Source organism: Chinchilla lanigera, unplaced genomic scaffold (assembly GCF_000276665.1).
Source record: "Chinchilla lanigera isolate Chin_1 unplaced genomic scaffold, ChiLan1.0 scaffold00082, whole genome shotgun sequence".
Taxonomy (NCBI): Eukaryota; Metazoa; Chordata; class Mammalia; order Rodentia; family Chinchillidae; genus Chinchilla; species Chinchilla lanigera.
Window position 1 is genome coordinate 1,969,482 of NW_004955483.1, and position 22,011 is coordinate 1,991,492.

General features: G+C 41.0%; 1 protein-coding gene across 6 annotated transcripts in view; it reads left to right on the forward strand.

Moving 5' to 3' along the window:
* Positions 1-22,011, forward strand: part of LOC102005144 (cytidine monophosphate-N-acetylneuraminic acid hydroxylase) — a 188,869-nt gene that overhangs the window by 133,094 nt on the left and 33,764 nt on the right. For all 6 annotated transcript variants that reach the window (XM_013503836.1, XM_005403351.2, XM_005403352.2 and 3 more), the window contains 4 exons: positions 11,316-11,425; positions 16,521-16,711; positions 20,751-20,898; positions 21,227-21,308. In XM_013503836.1, the coding sequence (XP_013359290.1) occupies positions 11,316-11,425; positions 16,521-16,711; positions 20,751-20,898; positions 21,227-21,308 (531 nt within the window). The remainder of the gene's footprint in view (positions 1-11,315; positions 11,426-16,520; positions 16,712-20,750; positions 20,899-21,226; positions 21,309-22,011) is intronic.

Sequence of the window (22,011 nt, forward strand, 5' to 3'; positions counted from 1 at the left end):
GTTCGGTTCCCGGTACCAGAGAAAAACAAACAAAAATAAATAAATAAATAAAGAGAGTAGTAAATGAGAAACAAACAAAGAAGTAGAACAGTATCAGCATACCAGTATCACAAACATAAACAAATCAAAGCAAGAACATTCAAAGTGATACAGAGTCTCAAGACAAAATAATACGAATCAGCTGTGGTTGTTACATTACATATTGTTATCTTCAACTTCATTGCTGAGATTACCATTTGTAAGAATGAAAGACTGCTCAAACCATTATAGGGAATAAAAAAATAATTCTTCGATAAAATAGTAGAGATAATACAGAGTTTCACTAGACAAGATGGTAGGAGTTCGCCACTGTAATTCCATTGCATATTGTTACCTTCAAATCAGTTGCTCAGACCACCAGACACAAGCATGCAAAGTAGATCAAAACATGAAAAATTGCAATCATTAACTGTTCATTTCAATACACCATCAGACATCCCATGTATTCCCCTTCTGGGTATTTTCCCAGAAGAATGAAAGACATCATACCACAGTGATATGTGTGCACCCATGTTTATAGCAGCACAATTTGTTACAGCTAAATCTTGGAAACAATCCAGTTGCCCATCCACTGAGGAATGGATAAAAAAGATGTGGTATTTTTATACAATGGAGTATTACTCAGCTATTTAAAAAGGTAATCTCTAGGCTTTTGTAGGTAAATAGATGCACCTAGAGACCATAATCATAAGTGAAATAAATCGGACCCAGATGGGTAAACATCATATTTTCTCCTTGGTGTAGGAACCTGAAAGACTAGGTAAAACTCAAAACATACAATAGATGATAGGAAAGGGAAAGAAATTGCTCAAAGGAAGGAATAACTGGGATGAGGAAAAGAAGAAAAAAGAAAGAAGGAATGCAAACTATAAATATATATACATGATTAGCTGCTATAACTGTATTGCTGATGTCTGATGGTGTAACATATGTAATTTAGTTAACTTTTTCTCTGTTATTGAAATTTAAGCTGTTCGTAGTTTCCTTTTTTGCCATCAAAAATAAAACTGGAGTTCATCTTGGTGCAAATGAACTTCTCTGTATTTTCAGCTGTTCATATAAACAGGTTGAATTTCTGGCAGAAGAATATGACTAATGAAATCTCTTACCCCTACCAAACTCAGCCTAAAGATAGCTTCATATGGACTGAGAGCCTAAACGTGAAAGAGAAGACTATAATACTAAGAAGAAATATAGGAGAGTACTTTGTGAGCTAAAGATGAGCTGACACGTCCTGATGCTTCAGGCAATACTGTTCTTCAAAAGTACGGCTCACACGGCATAATACAATAAATTAAAAGTAGCGGTCAGTTTGATTTCATCAACACTGCAAAGTTCTGCTTAATGGACAAAATTAAAAACATGACAATTTGGGAGATGATTTTATAACATTTATAACCAAGAGATTAATATCTAACATATAGTAGGAAGCTATGCAAATGGACAAGATAACAATAGGCAAGCCAAAAAAGGAAGAAAGGGTAAGAACTAGCATTTTACAGAAGAAACCCAAAGGTTCTTAAATATCTGAAAATGCTTATTAAATTCATTTAAATCAGAAAATTTTAAGTTCACTAGTCATCAGAAAACTGCAAGTGAAGTGGGATGGGGGAGATTCACTGTATATCTTTCTGATCCGTTGGAAGTTAGAAACTATAAACCACGTGTGGGGCATGGCTGCCTTCCTAGTATCCTGGAGGGCTGAGGCCGGAGGATCACAAGTTTGAGCCCAGCCTGGGAAACTTATTGATTTAGTGAGACCCTGTCTCAAAATAAAAAATAAAAATAGAGCTGGAGATGTAGCTAAGTGCAGAGGCCCTGCATTCAGTCCTGGTAACACCAAAAACAGGTTAGAAACTAAAAGGATGCCAGGGGCTGCGGATGTAGCTCAGCGGCGCAGCGCCTGCCTGGCAAGCACGAGGCCATGAGTTTGATTCCCAGTACCAAAAAAGAAAATAAGTTAAAAAAAAAAAAAAAAACTAAAATGATGCCAGATGTTTCCAGTAATATGAGATTGTCCTCTCTATGGAGAGAAGGTGGCTGGAGCAGCCATTCTGGAGAGAAAGCTGACAGCAATTAATCAGACAAGGTCCATAAACATACCAGGGTCCATAAATCCCACTCCTGTTTCATAAATCTCACTCCTGTTTCTGTCCCAAAAAAATTCTGTTGTGGCAAAAACTGAGGGCTGACAGCCTAAGGAATGCATAGGTACAGTGTGGTGGGACTCAGAAGTGAGCTAGAGGTACTCCAGGTGATGTGGATGCATTTTAAATTCATAGAATTGAGTGAAATGAGTAAGAAATAATCTAGAGACACAATGCCATGTATATAAATTGAAAATGAACACAAAATATATTACACATTTTACACAAGCATTCAGAGTGGGTCCCTGAAGAGAAGTGAAATAAGAAATCAAACTCAGGACCTTGCACTTGCCAGGCAGGCACTTATACCGCTGGGCTATATCCCCAGCCCTAGAGATGAAAATAAACAGAATAAATTTAAAAGAGAACTTTGTGTAGATGAAATGTTGTAAACTAAAAAAGTACGATGAGTGCACCATTTTCATGTTTACCTCCTACGTGAATGAACGAAGGAGTTCATTCATCCATTCATCCATTCATTGGAATGAACATTGCCCCCCCAGCAAATAAAGTATGGGCTCACTTGTGCCCCAAAACTGCATCTCAGTGTCTCCAGTCGCGCTCGTCTATCACGTATAATGCCTATAGTTGCCAATCACCATGTTACAAGATGTGCTTACCAATTTGATCTGGTGTTACAATTTTTTCATTTGTATCTATTTAGATTTTCCACTGAAATTTTTCCCATTGTTATGGTACACAATTTGTTCTGGTAATACAATTTTTTCATTTGTATCTATTTAGATTTTCCACTGGAATTATTCCCATCTGTTAAACATTCAGGACTACTCTCCTTTGTATTTAATATTCTGTTTTATCATATGCTCTCACAGCTTGGTTGTTGTCCTTTATGTCTTAATCAATTGAAAAACTTAGCAAACCACTTGCCGCAGAACAATTTGTTAAATAACCTACCCATGTATGATACTTGCTTTATATCATTAGTTACCTAATTAGGATTTACTTCTCCGCTTTCCTAATGCCAATAATTAATTCTTTGTTTTTATAATTTTCTGATAGGTTTTTATTTTACTTCTCTTTCTCTTTTTTAGTTATTATTCCTTAATGAAGGTTTTAGGGTGTGTCATTTGTTTATCTGGGTATAAAAATCATACCCCAGATGACCTGGATTTCATCAGTTCGGAAGGTCAAAACAAGGATACCACTTTCTTACTACTTTATAGAAAGGGGGTTGAGAGAAGTTCCCTTTTCTTTGTTGACTAAATTAGTTTATCTTTGTGAAAGGAGCATAGGGACCTCTGAGGTCCTCTAATTGCTTCCCAACAATAGTTAAGGTTACACTTTTACATCTTTTAAGAGAAAAAAGTGGGAAGAAGACCGCTCCTCACAAGTGGGTCTCAGAGCAAGTGTTTTCTCAGAGCGTGGCGGGAGACTCCTGTGTTTCCCAACGGACCTCTGCTGGTTTAGATCGTTGCTTGTCCTCCAAGGAGCATTCTCTTTAACTCTATTCATTCCTTTAAGCGTAAAATAATCACTAACATAACACTATCACGTATTTAATGCTTCCTCGGTAGCAGGCGTGGTCCTGGACAGTTTGGGGCTCATTATCTCACTGAATTCCCACAGCAACCATATGAACTATGTATCGTAATTCTCCCACTGACACCCAGAGAATGGCCAGGTCAGTGTGACCTTCAGGAATAAACAGCCCATCCTCACAGAACTCACTTCCCATGTTCACACTGGAGCTCATGGTGGCCAAGCGCAGTGGAAAGCAGAGGGCAAGAGGGTCTGTGGACACGGTCTGTGGGAGCCTACCCACTAAGCAGAGAAGATAGCGAGTGACAGAAGGCAGGGGCCAATGGGTGATATCTTCTGGAATCATGCTTCTAGATTCATGGTTCATTTTAAGCTTATGTGGTGATAACTCTTTTTAAATTTCCTGAGTTAAGATGCCAGGCCTGAGTGGGAGCAGTGCCTGGGTTAAGAATGAGGGTTATGCATCCCCAAGAGAGTCATAGGAGACAAGACGTTAAGACTGCAAATCAGTAACCTCAAGAATCCTAATGTGAGCCAGAAAATGTTTTTGGTACAAGATTAATCCCACAGTAAACAACATGCAAGCCTCACTTCTCATGGAGCTGACCATGTAGGAGGGAGAGGCTATAAAGAGTATAGGATCGATCTAGCAAAGATATGGGCCAGGAAGGAGATGAGGAATAGAAGGCTGGGAGGGATGGGACTGTTGTGGGCTGGAGAACACTGTCTGACCTGGAAGGATCAGAAAACCCTTTCTGGGTACTTAATGGGAACAGGGGTGCAGTTGGGTAGGAGTAGTATCTCACAGTGTTCTGTACACAGTAGAACACTTACACTTGAGCATAACTGATTATATATTTCAAACTAGGTAGTAGAGAAGATTTTGAATGTTCAAACTGAAAGAAATAATAAAGGTTTAAGGTACTATACACACCAAGTACCCCAATCTGATCATCATGCAATGTGTGCACATGTGTGATATATATGTTTGTGTGGGTATATATACACACACAACATACATATATACTGTGCCCTGTGTACCAATACAATTATTATGTGTCAATTAAAATTATATAGAGATTAAATAACCCTCCCTCCAAAAAATAAAAAACATGAAAGCAAGTCCTCTCTGATTAGTTAACATCTAAGTGCCTAGCAAAGTCAGAGACTGGGCGTTCTGGTAACCAGAGAGAGCTCTCCATGCAGATCATCTAAGTGGGTCATTGGTTTGTGAGGGAAAAGAGGGAGAATTTAGGTATAGAACCCGGATGGAGAAGCTAGGAAAAAGGGAAGAGAATAAACAGGCTTTAGAGGAGGGAAATCTTTAAATTGTCAATCCTTAGCTTGACTTGGTCGCTCAAGTGACTTAGGAAACTGAAGTTTGATAGATGAGTCTTTGTTTTCATTTCATAATAGCTCTTACTTCAGTTTCTTCCATAGACAATTGTCTTAAAGTAAGTATAGTTTGTATTCATTTGGAAAATGCAGATAAAACAGTTCTGTATTGTGGGGAACCACTCAGACTGCTTCAAAGCTCAGGGTGTCGAAAGACACCCGAGGACAAGATATTGCCTGTCTAGGGCAAGTGTAAAGTGGGATACAGTTATGACTCAGCACAGGTGAATAGGCATGTACTGATTACAGCACTATATAAGACAGTAAATATGGGATAAGAACCTATATAAGAATTATACAGGTTTATACAATAAATTATGCAATAAGTAAGACACAGGCAGCTCTTGTGCTCTTTTGCTCTTACGCTCTGCTCTGCTCCATGTTGTTGCTGATATCTTACACAAGTGCATTTTTTAACCTTGTGACCTGCGCCACAGCGACTACAAAGGAATTATGAAGACCTTTCACTTACCCTCAAAAATATCTCCTGGGCGCCCCAAGCAAAGTGGCCAAGAACTGGCATAGATGGCAGGACACTGAGGTGGGTGGTCCTGTGGGAGCTGTGGAAACAGTGCCCACAGGCAAGGGAAAGCCCTGGGGAACAGCTGGTCAGCAATCTCTGGCCCGTGGCTACCTGTAACCACCTTCTTGGTAGCTTGAAAGGATCAGGAGAACTGGGAATCAATCTGTTTGGAGCCCAGGGATGCTTTGCAAGCCTTGGAAGTGATAAACAAATTCCTCCCCCTCACTGTGCAATAGCGGGGTGGGTGGCTTAGCTGTTCTTCACTCTCTTCCACTGCATGAATCAAGAGGCAGATGGCCTTGTCTGGCAAGTAGACCAGCTGCAGCAGATAGAGGAGAACCTTGAGCAATGGCTGGCTGCTACAAAACTTATGTTGTGAGGTGTGGGAAGCACTGCCTCCTTCAGAAATGTCTCCACAAGCTTAAGTCCTCATGTCTGAGAAAACCTCCGGGAAAATCCCATGGTTTTGCATACTAGGCCAGCTATTCATCAAAACATGGAGGCAGAGGGACCCCTAGCCCAGGGTGAAGGACCGGCAGGGCCACTTCCCTCTACCGGGCGTACAATGTACACGACCTATACAGCCACAGAGCTGTGGGAGCTGGCAAAGCAATTAAAGTGGAAGGTGGGTGAAACAGTACCTGCTTGGCTGCTATGGCTGTAGGACAATAGGGCTGACAACATACAGTTAAGCCCACAGGAGCTGTCCCAAGTAGCTAGCGTAGGCAGCACCCCCTGTATGTGATGGGTTCTGCAGAATGTTCAGAGAACAGCCCAGAAGTGGGCAATCAGACGGTGTTAAATTGCTTGATGGCAGCAGCTTGCCTGGTTTTGGGGAATCCAGGTGGCTTTCCAGAGCAAGTCACTAAATGGACAACCTATCTAGACTTGATAACTGCTATATGAAATGGGCACACCGCAGACGATGTTCGCACGTGGCAAATGAGGAACTGCTGACCGCATGCATGAAGGACGTGATCCTGGTGAGTGGGCCAGCTGGCACGTTTGGGTCAGTGGCAGCTGTTTACGATCACCCAGTCCACAATGCTGTGGATGCCTTGGCCAGGCTGGGAAATGTGGCAGAGAAGCGCCAAGGTAAGGCAAGATCTGTAATAACTGTTCCAGCAAAGGAGATAAAAAAGGGGAGCTATGGGCGAGGGGCCCATCCCCCCAAGGACGGGCTGTGGGGCCACTGAAGGTCAGTCAGCCCCAGATCTGGATGGACCTGCTGGCTGCAGCCTCGCCACAGATAAGTTGGTTGAATGAGCAGCCTATAGATGTGTTGTGACTCTGTGGTCACAGTTACATCCTGGGCAGCAATACCAGCTGATGGGCCCGGGCCAGAAGGCCGAAGCAGGAGGAAGTGAAACTGGCCTCCTTTTACCCCAGTTCAGAGACCAGCCATGATATCTGGGTCTTGGGGGTCCCAGAACACCAGAGGCCACAGATGGAATTGACTATTTACTGGTCCCCCCAAAATGTGCATTGTGTACTAGTGTTGGTGGATACTGGAACCGAGTCAATGCTAATATAGAGCAACCCGGACCATTTTACAGGATGCATAGAAGGGTGTAGAGGTCACTACATCACCAGTCCAGAAGGCCTAGGTGATTTTAGATATCAGGCACTTGCCCGCATGCCTGTATGATGTTTGATTTCTCCGTTGCTGAATACATACTGGGGGTGGACATGCTGACTGGTGCTCAGCTCGACACCATGCAGGGACAATTCCAGCTGTGAATTTGTGGGATAAAACCTGGAGTCTGAGTGCACTCATACCACATATTGCTGACTCTCCCCCAGGCCATGCAGATTGTGTGTGTGAAGCAGTACCTGCTGCCTGGAGGTCATGAAGCAATGGGACAGACTGTGTTGAATTTTGAAAAAGCAGGGATGATATACCTTCCACAGAGCCTTTCAGTATGGCCCTTGCAGAAAGAAGCCAGATAGATGGGTTGTGGTAAATGACTGTAAAATCTCACCCTGAGGCTGCCAGTCAGGACCAATTTGCCTCCACCTGGAAAGGCAGGCAATGGACCTTCCAGATGTTGCCACAAGGCTATGCAACTTTGTGTAATGGCCTAGTGGCCCAGGACTTGACCACCTAGACCAGCCATACTCTGTATCACTGTTTCATTGTATTGATATTATGTCAATCTTTGATTGCTGGGCATATCTGAGAGCTACCCTGCACAGTCTGAAGAAAGCTTTGCTGGCCTGCAGGTTGGCCATGGACAAAGACAAGGTCCAGGGAGCTAGCCTGTCTGTCAAATTCTTGGGTGTTACGTGGTTGGGCAAGACCAAACCCCTGACAGTATGCCAATTACGGGGGTAGGTGGGCTTGCTAGGTTTTTGGCAGACGCACTGCACCTAGCTACCTTACTGATCCCTTTACACCAGATGATCAAGAGGGGCACAACATGGGGCTGCACAGATGCAGCAGAAGCTGCATGCTAGATGGATGCAGCAGAAGCTATTTTTCAGTACTCAAAAAGGGCTGTGGCACAGGTGCAATCTCTACGAGTCATTGACCCTAACCTCTCATTTATCCTAACCATCAGTGTAGATGATGATGACTTTGAGTGGGGCCTATGGAAAAAACAGGGGAAGTGGAGGCACTGTGTTTGGTCTTGGTCACAGTTGTGGAAGGGACCTGAGAGCCTATATTCCCTGACTGAGAAACAGCAATGCTTGAGGAATTACAAGACAACAGACTGTCAAAGTACAGACAAAATACCTGACAGAGGGCTGGGCACGGACATAACAGTCTGTGCTGGGAGTGGGGTAGCACAGCCTCCCACTCTCACATGTTGGGGGTGGCATACCTGCAGCAGCGGGCCTTCTTTTCTGCTAGCCCATTGGCAGCTGAACTGGCAATGATTTTGGGACCCATGATGTACACAGCTCAGGAACCCATCTGGAAGGATGGACTACGGGACATGACCCCTTCCTATAAAGGGGGAAAAGAGGGACCTCTGGCTGACACTGGGTGTACTGATGGGTCTAACTGTGACCCAAACCCCCAACAGACAGCAGCCACTGTCCAGCCCAGTACAGAAGTACTCTGGTTTGAAACCAGAACAGGCAGGTCAAGCCCACGGTCAGAGTTGTGGACAGTGTAATTGCTTGATTGCTTGTCATTCATGGAGGAAATGCCCTACATGTGTGCACGACAGCTGGGCATCTTTAGGGGGCTGATGTTCAGGTTTCTGGCTTGGGCAGAGTGATAGGGCATTGTCCTTTGTGGGGTGCCAACCTGTGGTGAGACATATGGGAGCATAACCAAAAACCTAACCATATAGGCTATTATGGTTCAGGACATAAGCCCCTCCTCTCCCTGGAAAATGAAATAACAGATGCCTTGACCAGATATTTGAATGGTTGACCACTAGGAATAGTGTCTGACCAAAAATTTTTGACTGCGGCATATGGGATACTGCTAGGAGTAGCATCTGCCCAGGGGCAAGGACCATGCCTAGCCCTCCAGATTGAAGCCCTTTGCTCAATGTGTGGCCTAGGCCTTGAATGTTACCCATCAGGCTTTGATGTTGCTCGTGAATAAAACTTCCCCAGTGAGAAAGATCGTTTTGCAAAACCACATGTTTCTTGATTTGTTAATTACAGGTACTCATGCCCTGTTATATATAGAATGTTACATTTACATCCCCCTGACCTTTGAGAGTGTGAGATATGGAGAACCACTCAGACTGCTTCAAAGCTTAGGGGTGCCTAAGGACACCTGAGGATGTGACCCTGCTTGACTAGTGCAGGTGCACAGTGGGAGTCAGTTATAACTTAGCACTGGTAAACAGGCATGCACTGGTTACAGCACTATGTAAGAATGTAAACATGAGATAACAACCTGTATAAGAATTATACAGTGAAAACTCAGGTGGCGCTTGTGCTCTTTTCCTCTGCTCTGCTGTGCTTGGTGCTGCCTGCTGTTGTTGCTGATATCTTACACAAGTGCATTCTTTAACCTTGGGACCTTACCCTCAAAAATCTCCCTTAGGCCACCCAAGTGAGTGGGCAGAATTGTATACTTTGAGAGAATTTGGTACAAGGCAGGGACATATTCCAACAGCAACTGCCCATTTAGCAATAATATAGCAATAATTCAATTTTATTGCAGTTATCAGGATTATCTCTTCTTGGAAGTAACAAAGGTTGATGATAACACTAGAAAATGAAAGAATCAAGTAACTTGTCCAAGGTCATCTGCAGATCAGTGGGAAAATGAGGCTTCAAACAAGGCCTATGAATCCCATGCCCATGCCCATGAGGGCTGAGCTGCTGGCTCCCCTCACATGTAATGTTTTTTTTTCGTTTTTTGTTTTTTGTTTTTGTTTTTTTCCAGTACCGGAAATCGAACTCACAACCTTGTGCTTGCCAGGTAGGTGCTGTGCCACTGAGCTAAATCCCCAGCCCCACATATAATGTTAATATTGCAGTTAGAATAGGGTTTTGCTTGCCTCCCATTGGTCCTGTCCATGGTGCTCACATTGGGCTTAAACTAAGTTCTGACTACATTCCTCTCTTGCTGAAGCAATAAGGAGTTTCTTTTGGCTGTATGTAGCAGAAACCCAGTGAGAGTGGCCTGATCATACACGGTAGTTTCCTCACCTCACGGGAGATTGGAAAGCAGGCTTCCAGGGCAGCATGGGTGTTCTATGGTTTTCCATGGATCTGGGTCCCTTCCATCTTTCTGCTTTGTTATCCTTGGTCTGTGGCCCTGTTCCTTGGGGTCTCAGGATGGATCCTGTTCTTACAGTCATGGATATCAAGTTCCACACAAGAGAGGGGAGCAGCTGAAGGGCGAAGGGAGCAGGAAATCTCACTGCTGGGCTGCCATTCACAGCAGACTGGAAAAACTCTGCATATATTGTATGTGCTGTTTCTCTGGCTACTCATAATTGCAAAGGTGCCTGGAAAATCCTGATAGGCTTGTCATAGGCAGACATATCACTGTTCTTCATAAAACTGGAATGCTATTGTAAAAAAGAAGTCAATAGATTTTGTGGAGGCTACCAAAAGGGCACGCCACGGTTGTTTATTGAGCACTCAGTGGTATAAGATAAAATCCCAATGTCATAGCATGGTATTTGGGTCCATCATAACCTACAGTGACCAAGCTGAATATCTTGCCTGATCTACCACCATGTTCCTAGGTCAGCACTGACCTAAATTTCTGTGAATAACAAACTCTCCCATGCCTCGGTGCCTTTACACACACCATTTTCCCCATGTCTCTCCTCTCACACCACTGGATTTCTTTTGTCTCCTGGAACACCTCATCTTTAAGTCCAGCTGGAGGATTGCTTCCTATTTGAAATTTGCCTGGCTGTTATAACCACATTAGGTGTTTCTTCTTGAACACCCTCCTAGCACTTTGAACCATCTGTTGTTCATTTAGTTATGTGTGTGTATGTGTGTGGCAGTGTGTGTCACAGTATATAATTTTGCTGTATGTCCTAATGTAGCCAAGGTCTCCTAACTTACTTACCAGTAACATGAATCAAGAAATGAATTGGTGTCTATCTTTGGCTGTTATGTGGGCAGATACTCTTTGACCCCGGTGAGCGCTGCCTTTCGTTTTGATTTTTCTTTGATTTGTGACACTTTGTGTACATGAGCCACACATTTCTATTTCAGGGGTACTTTTTAAAAGTCATTTTTATTACTAACCCAGATTTATTTTCCTTTGGTTCTAGTTGTTGAAATGGATGAAAACAATGGACTGTTACTTCTAGAACTGAACCCTCCAAACCCTTGGGATTCAGATCCCAGGTCTCCTGAAGATTTGGCTTTTGGGGAAGTACAGGTACGGAAACATTAAAATTATAATGTTATTATTAAAATTATAGTCCAGGCATGGGGTGCATGCCTGTAATCTCTGGAGGCTGAGGCAGGAGGATCATTGTGAGTTCGAGACCAGCCTGGGCTACAAAGTGAGCTCAAGGCCAGTCTGAACTGCACAGTGAGACCCTGTCTCAAAAAGACAAAAAAATTATACTGTTCTTTAAGAACTAAGCATGATGATTTGGCCCCGCCTCCGGGGCAGCCGGCCCCTGTCGCTGCCCACCCCAACTATGGTCCTAGCCTGTGCTTCTCAAGTTGACACCCAAATCTCCCGATGTGGCCTCATCATGGTGGCTGCGGCAGCGGCCCTGGCAGAGGCCTATCCCCCTCCTGCGGTGCCACAGGTGGCAGGGGTCGGAGGGTCCACAGCCCAGTGAGACTTCTAGCGGCTGTGCTCCTTCCTGACCTGAGGTGGGTGCTTGCGGCGGGGGCAGGGTCACTGGCAGGTCGGGAGCCAGCGGCCGCGTTGACCTTCCTGAACTCCACCTGCTTCACTGCACCGGCAATCGTATTGCTGGATGCTGTGATAAAACAGCAATTGTTCCTTTGGGTCAAGTAAAGGTTTTATTACAAGCTCACAATCGCCATTGAAAGCATTTAGGAGTATTTTCTGCATTGCGTGCTGTTCCCGTAAAGGAAGAATACCTTGGATTGTATAAAGGAAATGGTACCACGATGATTCGAATCTTTCTCTATACTGCATTTGAGCAGTATAATATGTTGATGACCACAAAGCTGGGAATTTCTGGTCATGTGCACAGATTAATGGCTAGATTCTTGGCAGACATGACAGCCATTATCTGTACTTACCCTCTTGCTATGATCAGGGTGCACCTAACATTCCAGGTGAAAGGGGAGCACACCTATACAGGAATTATTCATGCCTTCAAAACCATTTATGCAAGGGGCTGGGGATATAGCTCAGAGGCACAGTGCCTGCCTGGCAAGCACAAAGTCCTGAGTTTGATTCCCAATATCAAAAAAAAAAAAAAAAAAAAAAAACCATTTATGCAAAGGAAGGTGGTTTCCTTGCATTTTACAGAGGCCTGATGCCAACCATATTAGGAATGTCTCCGTATGCAGGTGGTTCATTATTTACTTTGGGTACCTTAAACAGGGTTGGGCTTTCCCATGTCCCTACCCTTCTTGGCAGTCCTTCATCAGACAATCCTAATGTGTTAGTTTTGAAAATTCACTTAAATTTACTTTGTGGTGATGTTGCTGGAGCAATAACACAGACAATATCCAACCCATCTGATGTAACTCATGGGCGAATGCAGTTAGGAATAGTTCTGCCAGAATTTGAAAAGTGCCCTACTACGTGGGAGAATATGAAGTATGTCTACGGGCACCATGGGATCCGCAAGGGGCTGTACTGGGCTTTATCTCTGAATTACAGCTGCTGCATTCTTTTTCAAGCCATGGCTTTTGTGATGTATGAACTTATGAAGCAATTTTTTCACCTCAACTAAAAAAAATTGTTGCTTGGAGTTTCTTGTCCTTTATAAACTCTGCAAGGAAACATTAAATGCAGGAGAAGCATTACTTGAAGGTTTTTTTTTTTTTTTTTAAGTCAGAAATCAAAAGTGCTTCACTAACTTTTTGATGCCAATCATTATATCTTAGAACACTGAAAAAAAATTCCTCAACTGATGCTGGCTAATCAGTTAGGTTATTTGAAACTGGTTAAAAGTATTATTTGGAAGTGCAGTGTTTGTAACCTCATAGTGGGGTTCGAGAGAATACCGTTAGCTGTATTACACTGTTCCAAGCTTTTCACTGTAATCATGATTTTTCTTCTTTTATTTTTTGTCCACTGGGGACCAAATCCAGGGCCTAGAACATGCTAAGTGTGCAGTCTACCACTGAGCTCTACCCTAAGCCTGTAAGCATGATTTTGTAAAAACTCTAATGTTGTTTATTGTTAAAATATGCAGGCTTGGCTGAATTATAGCAGAATGATGAGAACAGAATTTTTAAGTCCTATCATTTCTCTTCTTATAATTCTGCTTGACTAGATAAAAGGAAAAATGCTTTTCCTTCATTTTTAAGCAAAACAAAAGTGTTTAAAAAGTTGTATTAATAACTTAAGTATCAGGTTTTGGGCAAATGTTATGACCAGGTACGATGAGTGATTTACATGTATTTTTAAATGTCTATATTTCTTAAAGGCAGTTGTAGTACAGAGAGTCTTTGTTCTCAAAAACAGAGTAGCACCACAGTTATATTTTGTTGGATGGTTTGGTATATACTAGAGAACTGAAAGTGAACCATGAAATAGCCATTAATGCATACGTGACCATCAAAAGATGTTTCTAAGGATGTTTATGTCACTATATATCAACTAGTTCTCCCATGTAAAGTCATTTTAGTGCCATACAAACTTATGGAGAAACATAAAACACAATTTGATTACTATCCTTTATATTAAGAAAGTTCTTTAAAATGTAAGAATTCCACTCACTGTGTTTAGAGCACTTTTATGGTTTATTGTAAGCATGACAGAAATAAGAAAAGAACTCAAGTTCCATATTTAAAAATAATGATGTGTAGAGTTGATATGATCTTGAAGATACCAGAAAACTAAGTTGAAAGTGTTATTTCTACATCAATTTTTCTTTTATATAAAAGCTGTCTTGTCATACCTATGTAGAAATTTGATGAACTGGTTTCATTTTCAGTCTGTATTTTAAAAATAAATATGTATCTTTGTGGGATTTTTAAAAAGTGTATTATAAGGTAGAAATGCATGTGTTTCTAAAAATATCTTGTATATTTTTATTTCTGGTCCACACTGTAGCTTAACTATTATCATTAAATCTTAAAATAATTAAAATGTATAAAATAAGTATCTTAGTTATGTTATCAATAAAAGGGAATGGCAAATATTTTTAAGAAAAAAAAGAACAAAGTATGAATGATTGCAAATATATGGAATATATATATGTGTATATATATATATATATATATATATATAAAATATGGGATTTATAATATATATTCTCCATCTAGAAAAGAAAGACCTTAGTAGCAGTCCCAAAAAGGAATCATGCAAAGCTACTGGAGAAAGCTCAGAAATTAACCTTGATGCCAAATCACTGTCAGATAGAGTAGTATATCAATATATTTTCTGTTACTGTAACAAAATACTGGAGACTGGATACTTTATAGTGAAAAGAGGCTGATTTACCTTACAGCTCTAGAAGTTCAGGGGCATGGTGCCTGTTTAGCTCTGGTGAGGCCTTTGTAGCGGCAGTATCATGATGATAGAAGAATGTGTGAGAGTGGCAGAAGAGGGTTTCTGAGGAAGTACCAGGTTATAACAACCCATTCTCAAGGAAACTAGACTGATCCTACAAGAACATAACCCCTCCGAGGTAATGCCCTGGTGACCCAATTACCTCCCTGTAGGCCCCACTTTTAAAGGTCCCACTGTTACAGCCTGGGTATAAGGGTCCCCCAAGTGGAAATAAGGTACTTGTCCCACTCCTTTAAAATAAGTATGCAGGTTTACTGACCACAGTACAGACAAAGAATTTTTAGGACACATCAGTAAAAGAGGCATGAGAAAGACTTATTAAGAGAAGATACAGGATGCACTCAAGAGTGCAGTGTGGGTGCTCAAGGAAATGAGGCACATTCAAGCCAGGGAAGGGTGGGTACAGTTAAACACTGTTTTCAACACAGGTGATCTTGGATGTGTATTCACACTGTTTACCAGGTTATAGGACAAGCCATCTATATGGGTTTGAAGTGGAGACATACATTTGAAATGAAGACTTGCTATCTCCAGTGCAGCTACTTTCTGGGCTAGAGGGAAAGGCAATTTGCAGGTGAAAAGGGTCAAGTGCCTGGGAATTTACAGATTATTGTAAAGGACTTTTAGGAATTTAATGCTAGTCTCTGTAAGGGTGGAGGGAGAAGGTCACCTACGAGGGTGGCCTCCAGAAGCAGGAAAAGAGCTTGTTGTGAAGCTGCAGTGTTTTTTAAAAGTACAGCTTTAAATCCTTGATTTCCTGGTCTCCTCATGTAGTTTTATTTCTTCAATCCTACCTCCCCATCACCAACCTGAACATCAAACTCCCAACACACGAAACTTTGGGGGGCAAACCACAGCAAATGAGGAGTTGTCTTCTCCTGCTCTGTGTCCTGAGATCTTTTTGAGCATTCCTACGCATTTCTTCCAGCTTTAGTAGAGAGTTTCTTTCAGACCATGTACTTGGGAAAGCCGATCAAAAATCCACTTTTTCTGCGTAATGGGAATCTTGTGTTTTGGGGGGTAGTTGTATTTTGAGCAAACAAATGGGAACCTACCCCAAAGAAGCATAATGTAAACTGCTTGGACTCTTTGACCTCTCCTCTTCTGTTCTGTTGGTTTTTCACACTGCAGGTCGTGTTAGGTAGCTCTGCTGGCCACATTCCTTCTCTATGGACGCCATAGCGATAGAGGCCAGGGTGCAGGAATGGGTTTGGAATTCCCCATCTGTGCATATCTGTAAATCATTGTTTGTGGCCTGTCTCAGGCAACCTTGCCATCTAAAGGGGTAAATTAGAGGAGGAAGCTATGCACACCGCAGCTGGTTATGAGGCTACTCTGCATGGCTGTCCTGCCCACCTAACCCATTGTGAACCCCTCCTTCATATTCCCATTCACACCCTCTCTGGTATCTAAATCCCCAAGTGCTTATCAAAACATCTCACTGTGCCTCGAAGGACTGGTTCCAAAAGATGCTCTCAGTGAGGACCGTAAATCAGTTCTTAGGAGTGAATTTAAATAGAGTGAAATAAGTAAATCAATTGGTTTGACACCTAAAATCCACCTGTCTGTTCTGGTAAACAGAATTTCTGTTGTGGTAAAGTCACAGTCTCTGCTGGGAATTGTGTCCTGTTCAAAGCTCCTATTGCACTGTAGTTGAGTCCAAGATTCTATTGCTGGCCACCTTGCTTAGCAACAAAATTCTCCAACCCAACTTGTCAGTGAAATAGGCCAAACCTTTTGGTTCGCTGTTGCAGACCAGCAATGACTGAGTAATAGGAATCTCACTCTCTTCTAACAGGTAACATATCTCACTCACGCTTGCATGGACCTCAAGTTGGGAGACAAGAGAATGGTGTTTGACCCTTGGTTAACTGGTCCTGCATTTGCCCGAGGATGGTGGTTGCTCCACGAGCCTCCATCTGATTGGCTGGAGAGGCTGTGCAAAGCAGATCTAATTTACATCAGTCACATGCATTCAGACCACCTAAGGTAAAGAGCCCTGCAACTCCTAAGATGCTGCTGCACAAAAATGTCAAATTCTTCTGCAATCACCACTCACTTTGAACTAGATTCAGTTGGAAGGATGGCAAGAGGATTAATAAATTTGCAAATGGAAATAACATTGGGAATGAGGAAGGAGCTCTTGCGGGAAAGAAGTTGGAGTTAATAATCCTCTCACTTCCCTCTCTTAGCCATTTGGTACAAGTCTAGGTGGAAGTGTCATCAGAGTTGACCTTTTATTGTACAGTTCAATATTAATAGCATAATCAGCACACATTATGTATAAAGAACCAGTGGGAACATGTTAGACTTTGCAACCTACATAATTAGTGTTGAGGTACACTCATTCTGCCATTGTAGCACAAAAATCAGCTTAGACAGCCCTGAATAAGAATCACACTGACTGTTCCAATTGAACTCTATTTATGGTTAATGATATTTCAATATCATTTTCATGTGTCATGAAATGTTATTTTCCTTTTGATTTTCTTTTCAATTGTTTAAAAAGGTAAAAAATAGCCTCAGTGTATAAGATTACACAAAGGAAGCAGCAGGTGAGATCTGGCTGACACACTGGATTGTTAAATCCTGATTTAGAGCATCCCTTTTCTTGTTTTTTTTTTTCCGGTACCGGGAACCGAACTCACAACCTTGTGCTTGCCAGGCAGGCGCTGTGCCACTGAGCTAAATCCCAGGCTCCCCAAGAGCATCCTAATACTGTGCTTCCAACTTATTAACTCATGACTCAATCCCATATATCCCTTCGCCGGAACCACAGCAGCATGGTACATGCTGATCATCAGGTGAAATTTCCCAGCCCACACAATTGAAAGGAAGAGAGAGGAGACCCTTCACTTAAGAAACTACACAATTTTGGGGAACAAACAATTATAGGAGGAGAGATCATATTCCTAATTCCATGTAAGACACACTGAAACAAAAATGTCCTTGGTTAAGTATATGTTGATCATTGCTTGACTGGTACCTTGATTTTTTATTTTGGGACTTGCAAGGTATGAATATCCTCTATATTATTATTATTATTATTTTTTTTTTTTTTTTTGAGACAGGGTCTCACTATGTAGTTTAGGATGGCCTTAAGTTCACTATGTAGCCCAAGCCAGCCTCAAACTCGAGATGATCCTCCTGCCTCAGCCTCCCAAGTGCCAGTATTACAGGCATGTGTCGCTATACCTGGCTACCTTATTATTTCTTAAAGAGAATGATGGAAAAATTTAATTAACTGATTTAGAAACAAACTATTTACAGTGCACTTACCTGATCACAACCCACCAAGGTATTATGGTTTTACAACTAAAAATCTTCTTGTCTATTGCACAAGGCCTTAATCCACAAAAGCTCCTAGAAATAAACTTGAATCATTTTAGGGGTATGAGAGCCCTCTGCTCTTGTGTTGTATAATAACTGGATTATATGGTAGTAATTTTCTGGATTATGTGGGGTTTGTATGACTTGTTATGTTACAGAAAACAGACCAAACACGATAAGAAATGGCACCAAAAAGATTTAGGAGGCAGTTTATTATACCAGTGGGCATGATTGGAATCTCTCCCAAAGAATCAGAGCCCTGCCCAGCAGGATTTGGGGACTTTCATAGGGAGATCAAGGGAGGAGACACAAAAGCAGATTTCATGTGCTATGATTGGAGGGCCGGGTGACATCTTGGGTTGCTATAGGAGTTTAAACATTTCAGGTTACATTGCAAGGCTTTCAGTTTTACAAAGCATGGGTTATGCAAAGGAAGAAATGTCCTGTTACATTTTAGATTATATCATTGCAAGGCCCTCAGTTATACAAAGTCAGTAAAGATAGGGGTTATACAAAAGAAGAAATGTTCTGTTATCAGGCCTGTCCAGACATGTCCCCCTGGTTTTGGAGAGCATTCTTGGCAGGCTTTATTTAGAAATTTAATTACCCTTTCAGTTATAGTTAATATCATGTAAATGACCCAATTGCTTTATAGTATTCATTATAAAATACAATTGCCTAAAGTCTTAATGAGAGACATTATATGATAATATACTGAATTTTAGGGCAAGCAAGGGCTTTTAATGTTATTTAGTCAAGTCATTCTTTAACCACTGTCCTAAAAGGCAATGTAGGTTGAGTTTTATGCTTTTGTATATTACAAAGTTGTTATGCACTAAAATATCACAAGCCATTGTTCAGCGTGTGGCCAAGAGTTTATCACTGAAAAGTTGCAGAAGGAGTCAGTTTTGCACATTTGAGTCTGTTTCCTTGATAGACTCTTGCTTTTTGATACTTTCTTAGTCAACTAATAAATGTTGAGGACATTTGTCCCCATTCCTATGGTCTGACCTTCACATACTAAATAAAAAGCTCCCAGAGTCACAAAAATAAGAAAGGCCAGTGTACTTCAGTGAGTACTCTTTATTCCAAAAATGTGATTTTACTATATAAATAGAGTATCACAGTAACGTTAATAGATGCCAGTAAGAATGATCAGAAATAAAAAAAATACCATAAAGCAATAAATATACATATAGGGTAATTTATCTTTGCTCTCAAAGTCCTTTAAAATGCAAGATTAAAATAAGATATTTAAGGCATGCTGAAAGAATCCTGGATGTTTTGAAGTTTTGATTTTGGGGGGTACTGAATTTCTGCCAGAGATACTACTTATTTAGACAGCTTTTAATACAGTGTTAGAATGTAAATATTAATATAGTTAGTAAGTACTGATATGTAGATTTTATTCATACTTTTCTTGTAATTATATGTTTCATTTCACCTGATGTTATAATTTATGCACTAGTATAGTTCCTAAACTAGACAGTAATATTCATTAATGTTAGAATAAGACTTCCAATAGTTCTAGGTTTAGACTCAGAAAATTTAAATTTTAGTACCAATTTATTATTTGTTAGTTGTCTTGGTTACTTTACTCTTGTTGCTGAGACAAAATACCTGATGCCCAAAATTAAGGAAGGAAAGATTTATTTAGCTTACAGTTTGTGGAGTTTACAGTCCACACTCAGCTGGCTCCAAGGCAGAGTGGCACATGGCAGAGGGCAAATGTTCAAGGCAGTGGAACATAGTAAAGCAACAAGCACAAAAGAGAAGAATGGCGACAAGCCATTTTTCTCCCTTACATATGCAAAACTATCTGCCCTAGGGCAGGTGTAGCTCTCATACCCGTAATCAATCAAACTCTAAAAGCCCGCCCCATGATTGCATGAGGCTTTGGGGGGACACCCAGACACAAACCATAACATTAGTTGTATATTTCTGAACATGTTTCCTCATCTATCAAAACAAACCTCCTCAGAGCATTCTGTAAGAACCAGACATGAAAATGCCTAGCATGTGTGTATACTTGAAATATAATGGGTTCCTAGAGATTGATTTGTTGATACCTCACAATGGAATATAGCAAGCCTCTTATATCGTGAATGTTCCATAAATGAAAGTTAATTTCATGTATATAGCTATTCAAAAATACTTGGATGATTGATTATGAACTGAGTTGGGATTACTATGAATGTTGAATATAGTTTTACCTTATATTGTATTAAATTTTACAGTCTTGCCCAAATGGTAACTTGGATCCTCTTTAAGCATAGCAAATACATTCTGTATATCAAAGTGAGGCTATCAACCTTTGAAGGTTGCAAAACCAGCCCCCGAATGGGGTGACCTTCAGGGTCTTTACATCTTACAGCCCAGTACTCTTTCTTCTCGGGAGCTATTACTTTGGGAAAGAGAAGAAATGAAGGTCATAGAGATCTCCATCTACCACCAGCCTCTGCAGCTTGGCTTTTCCCGCTCTATACCCTCTACTGGAAATACCCTACATGGCCTAAGACAGGTTCCAAAAAGAAGGAGGACTCCCTTAGGAAGTACCATTCAAAACTGTACTCAACCTGCTGCAGAAACTCTTGCCAGGACTCTGGTGAGAGTCCCATTATCTAAAATTCCTTGCTTTTCAGTCAAAATGGTAATAGTAGTTTTTCATCTTTCAAACTTTCCATTTTTCTAATTCTAGTTACCCTACACTAAAGAAGCTTTCGGAGAGAAGACAAGATATTCCCATTTATGTTGGTGACACGGAAAGACCTGTGTTTTGGAATCTGAATCAGAGCGGTGTCCAGTTAACTAATATCAATGTAGTTCCATTTGGAATATGGCAGCAGGTCAGAAATGTGTTTTCTTTTCATACTTTCCAGTTATGTTTTCTGATGTGAATTTTAGGCAGGATAATCACTTTATGATTAAGGGAGGAAAGAGTCTGATGTCTGTACATGTACTGAGTAAATATAATCTTTATTTAAACTTCAAATGTTGTACATAACTATCTTAATAAAACATGGGTTTCTTCCCACTATCCAATAGTAAAACCCTCTAAAACAGTTAGAAAAGGAGATTTATTTTTCAAATCTGAGGTCTTTCCAGAAGGGACAACCTTCTTAATATTGAACCAAAGTGACATACACAGTTGTTGCTTCCCTTTTTGAATTCCAGGTAGACAAAAATCTTCGATTCATGATCTTGATGGATGGCGTTCATCCTGAGATGGACACATGCATTATTGTGGAGTACAAAGGTACTTTCTCATCCTCCTCAACAAGGAGACATGAAAACATTCTGGGTAGAGAAGACAATAATAATGGGCTGAAATTTGACAGTGTAGAAAATACATACTTGTCTTTTAACAATGAACAATCAGATCATCTTTCCAGACAATATATTACCAGTTATGTCGCGTATGTAATGCCAGGTGTGAAGATTTTCATTCATCAGGCAATGGTTGTTTTCTACTTCTTATAGTAAATCTTCAAAACTCCCTTTATTGAATAAATGTCTGTAGTTGTGTTTATCTTGAAACATCAGTAAGCAATCTAATCGAAAGCTTCTGTCTTTCATATGAGAACATGGCCTTACAATTCCGATAATCATTTGAATGTGAGCTTTGCATAGAATTTGCAGATGATGGAAGGATTCTCGTTGATTTAGTCACTCTGCGTCCTTGAGGCTCAGAATCTGGAGCTAGCTGGATGAAGAACACAGTCTATCTATGATCTCAAATGCAAGCAAGCTAGTCATCTTAATGAGACACCCAGAATCCACTCAGTCAAATGGGATGAATTTATTCATTTGAAAATTGAGAATTTGCTGTTGAAGGCTTTAAATTTTGAAGTCTTTCTTTGTTTTTACTTGGGTATAACCAATTCTTCTAGATCAAATAAGTGAGATTATAGAGACTATAAATAGAAGACATTGTTGGCTTGGGAATCCAAACTACGGTG